Source organism: Diabrotica virgifera, chromosome 6 (genome assembly GCF_917563875.1).
Source record: "Diabrotica virgifera virgifera chromosome 6, PGI_DIABVI_V3a".
In the NCBI taxonomy this organism is placed as follows: Eukaryota; Metazoa; Arthropoda; class Insecta; order Coleoptera; family Chrysomelidae; genus Diabrotica; species Diabrotica virgifera.
This window is the reverse complement of record NC_065448.1, coordinates 140,513,690-140,529,198: the sequence shown is the minus strand read 5'-3', so window position 1 is coordinate 140,529,198 and position 15,509 is coordinate 140,513,690. Positions and strand designations below refer to the sequence as shown.

Genomic DNA, 15,509 nt, shown 5'->3' with positions numbered 1-15,509 from the left:
GTCAAAAATCTATCGAATGATACCAAACACGACTGCCCACGGCGAGGGGTGGGGGGTAAATTTAAAATTTTAAATACAAATCCCACGATATTTCGCGAAATGAACATCAGATCGAAAAACTGAAAAATACACTTATTCAGTATGTTTGAAAAATCTCTCGAATGGCACCAAACACGACCCCCACGGATGTGGGGTGGGGGTTACTTTAAAATTTTAAATAGGAGCCCCCATTTTTTATTGCAGATTCGGATTCCTTACGTAAAAATAAGTAACTTTTATTTAAAACATTTTTTCTAATTATGGATAGATGGAGCTATAATCGGAAAAAACGATTGTTGGAAATGGAAAATTAAATTAAAAATGGAAAGTCCCCACTAAAATGGCAAACCTAACTTAACTTTTTTTGGTTTTAGAACCTACTCTTCACAACCCAATAGGTCCCCAAAGCGCTCGAGTGACTGCACATTTAGCATACTTTTCTCCCCTACTACAACGTAATACCTAAAACTAAACATTTGCCTATCTAAACAGATATTAAATATTAAAAACTAAATTAAAAGATTAGAATTAAACAATTAAAGAAATTAATTGTTACTTCCTTTCCATAGCCAATTTACACTGGTGACAAGGGTGGATCCATGGCCCCTCCGAGAATAAAAAAAACATAAATGTAAATGTATATATTTGCAGACTGAGCTAGACAAATAAAAATACTTTAATAACGTTTTGAATGTCTTTATGGCACTTACAAGTGTGTGAAAAGTGCCTTAAAATACACAGTTTTAACACAAATTTTTAAAAATTTTCCCCCATACCCCCAGCACAGAATTACTAACTTTCTGTGTCCCCGGTATCTCTCTCTAAAAAAAGTTCATGCATGGCCCCTCCCGAAAATGTGCCCTGGATCCGCCCTTGCCTGGTGAGACATCCGGTACTATAAAAAAGATAAAATGAATACTAATAATGAAAAATAGTAGAAATCCCGATAGATTAGAAAAAAGAAATGCCGATAGACTAGAAAAAAGAAATCCCGATAATTCCTATCAACTCCCTATCAACGAAAGCTCGTCAACCTATCGTTCATCCCTTTGACGACCGTTAAAGCAATTCTGGCAACGTCGCTTACAATATTGACCAAGTTAAACATAAAATACTTTGCGCTTGGCGCGTAGTTTCACCAGTTATACCTCAGCTGCAGCGTCATGTCTAGCACAAATTTCATTGATTTTGTGAACACCAACACCACGTGCGGTATGGACGCGTGCTTCACCGCCTTTGACAAGAACTGGTAAATATTATACTAATGTTTAAATACACAGACACATATTTTGCCAGTTTGTTGCACTTCAGGGTACACCAGATAATCATTTTTGGTTGGAGAGCTTTCATAGAATTTGTATTCGTTTTGTGTACATTGCCGTTTTTTGTTGTCATTAACTATCAGCAAACTTTTATGCGCCATTGATAGTAGCTTGTGTACATAGGTGGCGCTAACTAAACTTTTTAAAGGTGCTTTTAACTTTGAAAGTGATTATTATTGGTTGTGGTAACAAGACAACTCCAATGTTTTTAATATTAATTGGTAAATTAAAAAAATGACAATTTTTAAATATTCAGTGTGATAGGTGATAGGTATTTATAATTAAAATAAGATTAACAAGGGTTTTTTGTAGCTTTAGTTTGTCTTGTTTCTGTTTATATTTTCAGTTTGTTATACAGTGCGTCCATAAAGTAACGCATAAATTAATTATTTCGTAAACCGGCGACTTCAAGGAAAAATCCCGAAACGGGTCGATTTTTATTTTTAAATTACGATTTTTTGGCATATATATCATACTAGTGACGTCATCCATCTGGGCGTGATGACGTAATTGATGATTTTTTTAAATAAGAATAGGGGTCATGTGATAGCTGATTTGAAAGGGTATTAATTCTCTATTCACTAATATAAACAATAAAATAATTATTTATACAGGGTGTCCAAAAAAATTGTTTAAATTAAATTAATTGACACAAAAAGATAAATGTACCTATGTAATTTGTTTGATTCTAAATACATTTTACTTCTCTCAGAAAACATAAAAGTGCTTAATTTGAAAAAATAAACATTGATTTTCGCTTAAACATAATGTTCAAATTTCCAAGAGGCAGGTGGGTGGCAGCTTTAACATTGATTTTAAGCGAAAAGCAATTTATTTGTCAAATAAACATGTTTTTCCTGTTTTCTGACAACCGTAAAACGTATTCTGAATTAAATAAATTACATACATTCTTCTTTTTGTCTCAATTAATTTAAATAAAAAAGCATTGTTTGGACACCCTGTATAAATAATTATGTTAATGTTTATACTAGTGAATAGAGAATTGAATACCCTTTCAAATGAGCTATCACATGACCCCTATTCTCATTTAAAAAAATCATCGATTACGTCATCAATTCCAGATGGATGACGTCACTAGTATAATATATACCGACACCGGCAAAATTAGCCGAACACCTTAAAAATGGGACATGTTTGATGTCTCGAACTTCCTAAACCACTGGTCCGATTTGAGTGATTCTTGTAGTATGTTATAGCCTTATTATTTAAGAACATCGTTGTAATAATATTGTTGCTAGACACGTAAATATCATTTTATACCGGGTGTGCCAATCATACTGTGTTTTTTTTTCTTAAAGTTTGGAACACCCTGTGGAATATTCTAGCATATGTAAAATATTAAAATTAATACTCGATTGTAGACTTTGGCTTTCTTAACATTTTCCTTTTTGATTCATTTATTTATGTGAAATAATAAAAAAGTTATGTGCGTTAACAACTATCCATGTTTTTCATCAATAAATCCTCATAGTAGGGAGGGAAGTATACTAAATTTGCAGTTACTCGAGCGTTATGGGGACCTATTGGATTGTGAAGCGTATGTGCTAAAATCAGAAAAAGGTTAAGTTTTGCCATAAAGTGGGGGACTTCTCATTTTTAATTTAATTTTCCATTTGAAATAATCATTTTTCTCCGATTATAGCGCTATCTATCCATAATTCGAAAAAATGTGTCGAATATAAGTTGCTTATTTTTACGTAAAGAATCCAAATATGTAATAAAAATTGAGGGCTCCTATTTAAGATTTTAAATTAAATCCCCACCTCACTTCCGTGGGGGCTCGTGACACCCCACGGAGAGGGGTGGGGGTAAATAAAAAATTTTAAATACGAACCCTGCGATATTTCGCGAAATGAACATCAGATCGTAAAACTGCAAAATACACCTTTATCAATATTTTTCAAAAATCTATTGAATGCCACCAAACACGACCCCCCACGGAGGTGGGGTGGGCGGTTACTTTAAAATCTTAAATAGGAGCCCCCAATTTTATTGCAGATTTGGATCCTTGACGTAAAAATGAGCAACTTTTATTCGCATCATTTTTTCCAATTATGGATAGATGGCGCTATAATTGGAAAAAACGATTGGTGGAAATGGAAAATTAAATTAAAAAATGGAGAGTCCCACACTTTATGGAAAACTTAACTTAACTTTTTTTGGTTTTAGCACCCACTCTTCACAATCCAATAGGTCCCCATAAAGCTCGAGTAACTGCAAATTTAGCATACTTTCCTCCCCTACTATGAGGATTTATTGATAAAAACATGGCTAGTTGTTAAAGCACATAACTTTTTTTATTTTCTAACATAAGCAAATGAGTCAAAAAATAAAATGTTAAGAAAGCCTAAGTCTACAATCGAGTTTTAATTTTAATATTTTATATATGCTAGAATATTCCACAGGGTGTTCCGAACTTTAAGAAAAAAACAGAGTATGATTGTAACACCCGGTATAAAATGACATGTACCTGTCTAGCAACATTATTACTACATCGATATTCTTAGAGAATAAGGCTATAACATACTAAAAGAATCACTCAAATCGGACGACAGGTTTAGGAAATTCGAGACATCAAACATGTCCCATTTTTAAGGTGTTCAGCTAATTTTTGCCGGTATGTGTATATACCAAAAAATTGTATTTTAAAAATAAAAATCGACCTGTTTCGAGATTTTTCCTTAAAGTCGCCCGCTTACGAAATAATGAATTTATGCGTTACTTTATGGACGCACTGTAAAAATAATAATAGTATATTATTCAACGAGCATATAATGATGGACATTACTCACGATGATGAAATTTGCGACACGAGTCGAAGGCGAGTGTCGTTATTCATTAGCGTAAGTAATAGCCATTACATGCGAGTAAAATACTATACTTTTTCTACGACCTTCTTTTTTAATAGCCGAACTATTAATAAAAAAATATAATTATCAACTGCTATTGATTACAATATTAAAAAATTTACAAAACCAAGTGTAGTTCACCAATACTAAATTGCTGAATAATTGGTTGCCTACTATTAGGAGGTGTATAATATTGTTACAATAAGTGTAAGTCTTTTAACTATGAGGATTACTCGTATAAATGTAAATAAACGGATAGACACGGCGAAAACGGCGGGTTCTTTGGAGAAAATACCCCCATGAGATTTTTTTGCATAATCACATCCGTGAGACATTCCAGAATAAGATTCAAGAAGTCGCCCACGCGAAAAGCGGTCCAAATTTTTTTTAACAATTTTTTTTATCAAATTGCAAAAAATCAGTATTTTCGGCCCGGGCAATTTTTTTAAGGTTTTTTGGACCATACTGGATAAAAAAGTTCTCTTGTAATTTTTCACTAAAGTTTATCGTTTTCGAGGTAAAAGCATTTTAAAATTGAAAAAAAAAAACGAAAAACGAAAAATGGCGATTTTCAAGGCTTAATAACTCAGTTAAAAGTTATTACTATGAAAGTCAGAAAGTGACTAAATCAAAGTTTAAAGCCCCCCTTATAAGATCCTGAAGAAATTTTTGTCATTATTTGATTACTAAGCTGTTATTTTTAAGTAATAATAATGAGCGCCATGCACGTATTAGGCGGCCGTCCATGATGAGTGCGAAAGAGATGCCATTCAGGCAGTCCAATGGCGCGTCTCACTCGCACTCACATTTACAGCTGCGTCAATACGATGTTACCGCTCATTATTAATAATTAAAAATAACAGCTTAGTAATAAATTAATGATACAAATTTCTTTAGGATCATGTAGGGGGGGCTTTAGATTTGATTTAGTCACTTTCTGACTGTCATAATAATAATTTTTAACCGAGGTATTAAGTCTTAAAAATGGCCATTTTCGCGTTTTTCAAATTTTAAATTGCTTATAACTCGAACACGATCAACTTTAGAGAAAAATTACAAGAGACCTTTTTTGTATCGAATGATCCGAAATATCTAAAAAAATTTGTCCATGCCGAAAACATTGATTTTTGCAATTTGATTAAAAAAAATCATTAAAAAAAATTTGGACCACTTTTCGCGTGGGCGACTTCTTGAACCTTATTCTGAGATGTATCACGACTGTGATTATGCAAACAAATCTCATGGGAATGTTTTTTCCAACGAACTTGCTGTTTTCGACTTGTCTAGGATTATATGTTATAAATACATACATATTATATGAATTAATTTTTTTTTATCATTTTATTAGTAGTCCAAGTAATGAAGCTTAAAACAGGACAAAACCTCGCAATTTTTACAGAATGGATGGATTTGCTTGAAAATTTGAGAATAAGTAGTACATAGTCCAAGGATCAAAATCTATATGATGCCGAAATGCGCTTTTACCATGGGGGTGGTTGCCACCCCATCTCGGGGGTGGAAATTGTTATTATATTTTGACCGCAAAAGTTGGTAAAAACATTCATTCTAAGCAAAAAATGTTCTATACATTTTTTTGATAAAATTAATAGTTTTCAATTTATTCGCTATCGAAAGTGTTAGTTTTATATCGAAAAAATCAATGTTTTTAATAAGTTTTCTGCTAATAACTCCAAAAGTTTTCGTTTTATCAAAACAACTTTACCTAACAAAAATGTACCTTTTAAAAAATAAACAAAACCGTTTGTTTTAATTTTCTTTAAGACCAATAGTAATCGAGCTATACTTTATTATATGTTAGTTCTTCTTCGTCAAATGCTAAATATTGTAGTTTCAGAGTCAAAAGACGGGAAAACTAAGCATTTTTCGAGAATAACTTGTTTAAACTAGTTTAAAGTATTTAAAAACATCTACCTCCAGAAATAGAAAAAAAGTCTCTAGCTCAAAAATTAAGTGATTTATAATGAAAAGAATGTCAGTCCCTATTTTTTTCAGCTAAAAAGTGATCGGAAGCAACTCCCTAATCACCATCCTAATTAAAATTAGTCATTGACCTTATTTGGTCGTCTTTATTTATGTATTATTAATAGGTTCTAAAAGTTTGACCGGCTTAGAGTGATTATTTTAAAACAACAATGGAGTTACAACGAATAACGAATTTTTGTAGTTTGGAAAAAAGGGCTATTTTCTTCAGAATAGAAAGATTAGCAATAGAGATACGAAAAAATGTTGAAATATGAAATTGTAGATTATTTCATTCCCAAGAACCTGGTTTGAAAAAATTTTTCCTGCGGCAAAAATTGAGTGAGCTGTTGACAATTAAAACTTGTAGTAACCTGCAAAAATCACCTTTACCAACCCTTTCAGTCACTTATTTTTGCGACGGGGGATTTTAAAAATAATTAATATTATCACCCTTATAGGCCTTACAAAAACCTACAAAATTATTTTTTAACAAACTCTTTCTAAGATAAAAAATAAGAAAGTTGCGGTTAAAAAATCAGTATATTTTTTTGAAAACAAAAAAGGAGAAATCCAATTGGAACCATAATAATGTAAGTTACCGGTGCTTTTAGTCATTGGCCTTGTTCATTCTTCTTTATTTATGTATTATTAATATATTATAGAAGTTTGACTGGATTAGAATGATTACTTTTTAAAAAACTGGAGCTAAAAGCAAATAACGAATTTTTGTAGTTTGGTAAAAAATGCCATTTTCTTCAGAATAGAAAGATTAGCATCAGAGATACGAAAAAATGTTTAAATTTGAAATTGTAGGTTATTTAATTCCCAAGAACTTGGTTTTAAAAAAAATTCTACGGCAAAAATTGAGTGAATCGTAATAATGAGTATATCTATATAAAACTAACACTTTCGATAGCGAATAAATCGAAAACTATTAATTTAATCAAAAAAATGTATGGAACATTTTTAGCTTAGAATGAATGTTTTTATCAATTTTTGCGATCAAAATATAATAAAAATTTACACCCACGAAATGGGGTGGCAACCACCCCCGTGGTAAAAGCGCCTTTCAGGATCATATAGATTTTGATCCTTGGACTATCCACTACCTATTCTCAAATTTTTTAGCAAATCGATCCATTCTGTAAAAATTGCGAGGTGAAAAGCTTCGGTTCCTGGACTATAGGTGCAAATTCACAATCCACTCTAATTACAACACAGAGTATTTAGCAAATAGTAGCAAATAGGTTTGAATCGTGACATGCTTTGAGCACCATCCATCGATGGTTCTCCAATAGACCTAATTAGTTAGGTCTTCTGGCCATCACCTTTTCAGTTTTGTTCCCACAGTAGCGGCTGGTAGTTTATCGTTTGATTTTCATGGGTGAAATTTCTATCTTGAGCTTTGTTTGCATGTAATTTAATAACTTCTTCGGTGAACAGTATCTCAAGGTCAGTATGGATATTGGAAACGTATTTACCAGGGGCCTGATTCCAATTCATTTCGATCTCGCAATTTAACTTCGACTCCGCCATGACAGATGCAATTTATAGCGATTCTTATTCATTTCGATATTAGTTCCAACTGGGGATATTAGGGAGTTTTTGTGCACACAAATACGTAAACGTAACGCATCTTTTTGACATGTACGCTTGCGCATTAATGGTTGAACTGTCGTATCTCGATACGTATTACCTAAAGTAACGCTCTGATACGTACGTGAGAACGCCTCCCTATCGAGACGAAAGTCACCGAATGCACACGAGGATCTTGCCCGATTACCTACCAAATGAACATTTCATCAGCGTACTACCCGTTTATAAACATTTTAAGGTTATATTATTTATTGGTTTAGTCTATTTGAGTAAAATTATCCTGTGTTTGTAATTGGAAATTGGAACTTCATAATAGATTTAAAATTTTATTGTTTTTAAGTTGTCTATTAATAAAGCAAAACAAACAAATCTTGAGACAAAACAAATCTGTAAGAAATACAGTGATCACCACAATTAATAACTAGATAAACAAATGACCTAGTTTCAGTAAAATTTTAAAATAAATATTACCAAACTATTTACATTATACTGGAATTCTGATCTAGGTACAATAATTTACAACTAATAAGTAGGTATAAACAAAAATAAAAAAAATTTAACCTAAGGAAAAATAACATTTTTATATTTAAATAGAAGCAATTGAAACCATACAATTTCATCATTCATTTATCTTTTTTTACATTTGTATATTAATTGTATATTGTGTGAACATTGTTTTATTTTTTTTAAATGTCAACGGAATTTAAAAATGACTTTACGACTCGATTTGCTTTACGTTACGTTAAGGCAGTTACAAAAACTACCTATTTTAACATTCATCCTCTACGACACGTTAGTTGCTTTACGTATACGGAGATGCGTTACGTTACGTAGCAACAAAATCTCCCTATTAACGTTATCATTTTGACACTGCTCAGAATTTGGGTTGGTCCTCCTGTTTATTGGATTGATTGGCTATGCAACCACCGCAACGTTTGTTGATAGTCTGGGCAAATTATCGAAAAAATGTCATTTTGTGAAAAGTTATTTACCAGCTATTTTATTGCTGAAATCGAATCTTAAGATTGCATATATTAGTAATATGGGGTTTGACAAGTCCGCCGAAAGTGTGTTATTTTATTTATAAACAAATTAACACTCCTAAATCTTCTATTTTTTCAATTAGTGCTTGGTAACTCCTAAGATTTTTCCTTTAAACCAAAAACACTCAAATAAAAATTCACCGCAATTTAGTTCTGCACAAAGTTATTTTTTCCGGTTTCCTTGCAACAAAAATTTTACTCGGAAAATCCGAGTTTTCCAAAAAAATCTGCAATTTTCAATTAAAATTTTAGGAAAGTAATTATTTATCAATATGTAATTAAATAAATTGTTGACATGAAAGATTTTTTATACCTAGTAGATTATATATCAGGAGACGGCGACAATCTAACCAATAGTTTAGCAATAATTAAAATGTTAATTAAAAAATTTCGGTCGAAATAATAACCCGAAAGATTATGATACACCAGAATAACTATGATTTTCGTATAAAAAAGCTCTATACCTATTCAACGTACTTTACAGAATTGAAATTGGACTATTTGAGCGGTCTCAGGAATGTTATAAAGAAACAATTTTTTGGCTTATAAACAAATGGAACCCCTCAGAAAAAATCAGATTAAATTAAATTAAGTTAACGCTGTTGAAAAGGGCACGGCTTCTTCTTCGAAGAAAAAAAATCGATGAGTGGTTCCAGGTATAACCGGTCAAATTTGACCGGCATTTGCGACAGAGTTATAAACAACAGGATTTCAATCTTTGAACCATTACCTTTTTATTCCGGTCCTCTTTGTACATACAAATTTTCATATCTTCAAGGCACTCATAACAAAAAAGATTTGTCACCAAGTTATTTAATTATTGATAAATAATTACTTCCCTAAAATTTTAGCTGAAAATTAAAGATTTTGTTTGGAAAACCCGAATTTTCCGAGGAAAATTTTCGCCGAAGGAAATCGAAAAAAAATATCTATGTGCAGAATTAAATTACAGTGAATTTTTATGTGAGTGTTTTTGGTTTAGCGTTAAAATCTTCTGAGTTACAGAGCAACAATTGAAACAAAGATTTCGGACCGCTAATTTGTTTATACACCAAATAGCACACTTTCTACGGACTTTCTACGGCAGACGAACGAAAAACAAAAACAATATCCTGCCAACATCACAGATCACAAACAGAAATCTTATCTATACGTAAACATACGATGGGAACAAATAAAGGTTCTTCTCAGAACCAACTGACTAGAGATCTCGGACCGTGTATCCGAGTTTGTCACCTTAACATCGAGGGCATAAGCCAGGCAAAATGCCAAGTGTTGCAAAAAATCCTACACGATAACGACATTGACCTGGTTGCCATACAAGAGACCCATACTGAAGACAAAGTCCAGCTTGATTTAAGGGGAAAGATACCTGGCTACGATTTACTGGGAGCCACCTATGATAAACATTACGGCGTCGCAACCTACATTCGCTGCAATATAGAAAATGGTTTCCTACTTTCTGCTTCCAATGAAAATAATATACATGAAGTAGTCACCAAGATTGGAGATATTACCGTAGTTAACATATACAAACCTCCAGCCACTACATGGAACCCAGAAGTGCTAAAGACTCATCCACATCCTACTATATACATCGGCGACTTCAACAGCCACCACGAAATGTGGAAGTACACCACGAATGATGAAAATGGGGAGGCACTAGTAGAATGGTCCGAAGAGCAAAACACATATCTAGTTTTTGATGCCAAAGACAGAGGAACATTTAAATCAGCTGCATGGAGAAAAGAATATAACCCAGACCTATGTTTTGTCTCAAAAGATACCAATGACAGACCACTAACAACTGCGAGAAGTGTCCTTTCAGACTTCTCACATACTCAACATCGTCCGGTGCTTATCACCATCGGAATATCAATTCCAATAATTAGATCATATCCTCGACCCAGGTGGAATCTTAGAAAAGCAAACTGGAAGAAGTTCTCTGAACAACTAGACCGGACCTTGAACTGGGTCCCTCCAACCAGCAAACATTATGAGAGGTTTGTGGGCGCAGTAATAAGCACTGCCAAGAAAACCATCCCTAGGGGGTATCGCAAAGAATATGTGCCTGGATGGACTGAAACATGTGAAGACTTATACACGAAGTTTCTCGAAAGTGGTGATCGAGAAATAGCCGATGAGCTTTTACACAACATCGATACAGCTAGACGCCAAAAATGGATAAAGACTGTCGAAAACCTTGACTTCAAAAAATCAAGCCGGCAGGCATGGTCCTTGTTGCGGAAAATTGGAGGAGCTAACCAGCTGGAATCCAGAGAGTCTAAAATGTCTCCTAACAAGGTTGCCTCCCATATAGTATCTCTATCCAGAGCTCCACGAGATCGAACACATACTACCAACGTGAAAAGAGACTTAAGGGCATTAAAACAAATTAACAGAACGAACTCCGAATATTCAGCATAAATACTTATTTCTGAAATCACACATGCGCTGAAAGAAATGAAATCAGGTAAAGCACCTGGCTTTGATGGTATCCATCCAGAGTTCTTAATACACAGTGGTGCATACACGAAACAGTGGCTTGCAATGTTCTTTATTGATATACTTCAGTCAGGTAACATTCCTTTCTCACTTAAGCGAACAAAGATAATTGCAATTCCGAAACCGGGCAAATCAAACGATAAGCCAGAAAACTACCGCCCCATAGCTCTACTCAGCATGGTATATAAACTATTAGAAAAGCTTCTACTCAACAGAATTAGTCACAGGATACTAGAAAATGTCCCCATTGAACAAGCTGGCTTCCGCCCTCATCGAAGCTGTACGGACCAAGTGCTGTCATTAACAACTTTTATAGAAGCTAGTTTTCAAAAGAAACAAAAGACAGCAACAGTATTTATAGATCTAACAGCAGCATATGATACTGTTTGGAGACAGGGATTAATATATAAACTGGCCCGCATTATCCCCTGCAGAAAGATAATTAACCTCATTGACAACATGCTGACCAACAGAGCCTTCCAGGTTATAATGGGAAAGGAGACGAGTAGACAGATGAAACTTAACAATGGCCTTCCACAGGGTTCTGTCCTTGCCCCTTTACTTTTCAGCCTCTATATTGCTGACATGCCTGAAACCGAATCTCGGAAGTTTGGATATGCTGACGACTGGACCCTTGCAACAAGCTACCAATCTTTAGAAACTACAGAAATCACTCTCACGAATGACTTATCCATCCTCAGCGAATACCTTAAGAAATGGAGACTACAGCCAAGTACTACAAAAACTGAAGTATCAGCTTTTCATCTAAATAACAAGTTGGCAAACAGAGCATTGCGAGTGTATTTTAATAACAAGCTGTTAAAACACAATAAATACCCGAAATACCTTGGGGTTACTCTAGACAGAACGCTCACATTCAGAGAACACCTGACGAAAACAGCAGCAAAATTGAAAACACGCAACAATATAATACAGAAACTCTGCGGCACTACATGGGGGTCCACAGCATCAACATTAAGATCCTCTGCTCTTGGCCTGATATATCCGGTGGCAGAATACTGTGCTCCAGTGTGGCTAAATAGCAGGCATACCCACCTGGTCGACACCCAACTAAACCGTACTATGCGTATGATAACAGGCACAATTAAGCCCACCCCTACAATGTGGCTACCTACCCTTAGTAATATAGCACCACCCAACCTACGCCGCGAACATGCATTGGTTAAAGAATATAACAAAATAATGGACAGTCGCCAGCTTCTAGTCCACAACGACATCCCCGATATTATTGGAAACCGTCTCCGATCCAGGTTACCCCCTCTACAGTCTGCTCAAGCGCTGCAGCAATCCAACTTTGACTTAAATACCCGATGGAGAGAAGATTGGGAAAGTAGGACAGATCCGCATTACCACTGTCTACCGGACATCATAGGGAAACCTGGCGAATTTGAACGTCCCCGTAAGATTTGGGCAGCCCTTAATCGAATTCGAACAAACTGTGGAAGATGCGCCGACTCCCTCCACATATGGGGTAAACTCCCCTCGCCTTCTTGTGACTGCGGCGCTGCAAGACAGACGATCAGTCACATTGTTCAGGACTGCCCACGCAGAGCATACACAGGCGACCCTATAGACTTTGTAATGGCAACCGAAGGGTCAATCGAATATATAAAAAAATTGGACATCTGTTTGTGATGCATTGTATAATGCATAAATCTAAATATATTCTGTGATATACTTAAGCCATACGCTAAATAAAATAAATCTACGGACTTTGCATAGCTATATTAATAATACATGAAATCTTAAGATTTGATTCCAGCATGTCCAGCAATAAAATAACTGGTACATAGTTTTCCTTGTTTTATACTAATTTTCCCAGATTATTACCTTACATCTTTTATCGAGTTGATAATTCACGTTGTGAACATTCTCAATTATTATATTTCTAATTTAATACTATTCTATCTAATTCCTTCAAAACCAGCAAATTTCCATAAAACCCAGCCATATTAATACCTTTTGCTTTAGTTTTCCTTGCAAGAAACAAACAAAACCCTAATCTCCTAAACTAAACGTAACCTCGCTTTCGGCCATTCATTCATGTCCGTGTCACAATAATCTCGACTCAAAATTATAATATCAACCACTTTTTTGGAGTCACAATTAATTTCTATAAGTCGCTATTTCATGACATCATTTCGTTAGTTCATTTTAAATCCACAAGGCTCGCACAGTCGCATTTCAACGTCGCCATATTGATTGCGACTTGTTTTGAGTCGAAATTTGAATTAGAATGCATTTCCTATCATGAGCAGCGTCTTTGATTGGAAAGTTTGCAGTATTTTAGTGTTGCTTGCTCGGTTTGCTGCAATTTCATAACTCTAATTTGTGAAGACTTTTCACCATTTACCCAAATCTTCCATTTTTTAACCAAGTTTGAAGCGAATTTAAATAGTTTAGCAGTTTGTGAGAAGCTCTATCTGGGTTTTCGTCTGATGTAGGTAAGGATTCCTGTATCGTCCGCAAATATGGCCATAGTAATGTCATCATCAGCAGGTACCTATGCCAGCAGTATAAAGGAGATAAAGGAAGTGACCGAGGACACTACCTTGAGAAACTCTGGATTGTATAACTTAATGGTTAAGGCATGACGGATTACTATTAGCTGGTTTAATTCGTTCTGCGAACGTGCGAAGAAAGCGGCCGAACATGTTATCTCCAACTGCAGTATAATATTTCCTCCAACACATCATTCTTTGAGCCCATATCAGGGCGTGATTACACTTTAACTATTGTTAGCTTGCTGTCCCCATTCATGACGGCTTCAAGTAGGGATTTCCCCACCAGAATCTTCATTTGGTCTGCCTATCGTGTTGGAGATATTCATCCTGGACTTCGGCCTTCTACCTTCTTTAAACGCTTTTATTTAGTTCAATAGTTTGCATCAAATCTTTAGACGTTAATTTGACTGCCTTTTCCCCAATGCAAATGAATGAAAATTTGCAGACATATTTATTCGCGGGAACAATACACGAATAGTCAATAAAATAATTGTTTTTATGTTTATTAATTGTTTAAATAAAAAAAAAAACGATTTTAATGGAAAATGCTTAAATTCTCTTGTTTTTTACAATGCAGAAACTTAAAACTTTTACCTTTTGTAGCTAATGATATGAACTACACATAATTTCGAATGTTTACGTTAATTGTTTATAGACGGAGAGGCAGCGCTGAAAAATCTATTTGAATTTACTAAAGCTAGATTTCTCACAGTTGATTACTGTGAGTGTGTAGAGAAACATACTGCGGTCGGTCAAGCGAAACGTAGAACAGGGGTTACTGAGAGGGTATCAAAGTTGCTTTCCTACGAAGGTAATTATTTCCATTTACTAAGGCTGAAAATCGGTACACACATTCTAAATTAAATATAAATAAAAGTTATTATAGTCGGTCAGCTGTATGACGGGACAGAGCCGGTCGGTCGGCCCCAATAGTCGATTGAGGAAAGGAAGCATTTTGGCTCGCAATTTTTTCGTCCAGCATGGATTTACTTGAAATTTTCACAGAAGGTAGGGAATAGTCCAAGGATCATTTTCTATATCATGCCGCTATCATACGCTAAAACCTTGGGGGTGGTTGCCACCCCATCTCGGAAGTGGGAATTTTTTATTACATTTTAACCATGTAATTCGATGAAAAAAGTGATTCTAAGAAAAAAATGTTGTTTACATTTTCTTCCTAAGACTAAGATTTTTCGAGTTATTCGCGCTTGAAAATAATAGTTTTTCGACGAAAAAATCGACTTTTTTAGAGGGTTTTTTGAGAATACAGTAGAGCGTCGATTATCCGAACTAATTGGGGGACAGAGGTGTTCGGAAAATCGATTTTTAGGATAATCGAACTGCATTGATATAGCAATATTATTTATCCATATTCGAACGAAAGCCTTATTTACATATCTTTAGTGACAAATAGCATAGAAATTAAACAAAAAAGTGCTGTATTTGCAACAAAATGAAGATTTTTAAGCATTAAAAAATTTCATAGAAAGGACAATACGCTTTCGTTTAGGCATTTTCAATCGAGTTTTTACACAAGTTGGGAGTTCGGATAAGCGGTCGTTCGGTTGATCGACTTTAAAATAATCATTTAATCAAAAAAACTTTAGATATCAAAATTGTATGTTT

The 15,509-nt window shown here is 34.5% G+C and overlaps 1 protein-coding gene across 1 annotated transcript in view; it reads left to right on the top strand.

Moving 5' to 3' along the window:
- The first annotated feature begins 1,186 nt into the window (after positions 1-1,186).
- The window catches only part of LOC114325323 (nicotinamidase), a 100,599-nt gene continuing 86,276 nt past the window's right edge, over positions 1,187-15,509 (top strand). The window contains exon 1 of the mRNA XM_028273366.2: positions 1,187-1,288. Coding sequence (XP_028129167.2) covers positions 1,203-1,288 — 86 coding nt within the window. The 5' untranslated portion in view covers positions 1,187-1,202. The remainder of the gene's footprint in view (positions 1,289-15,509) is intronic.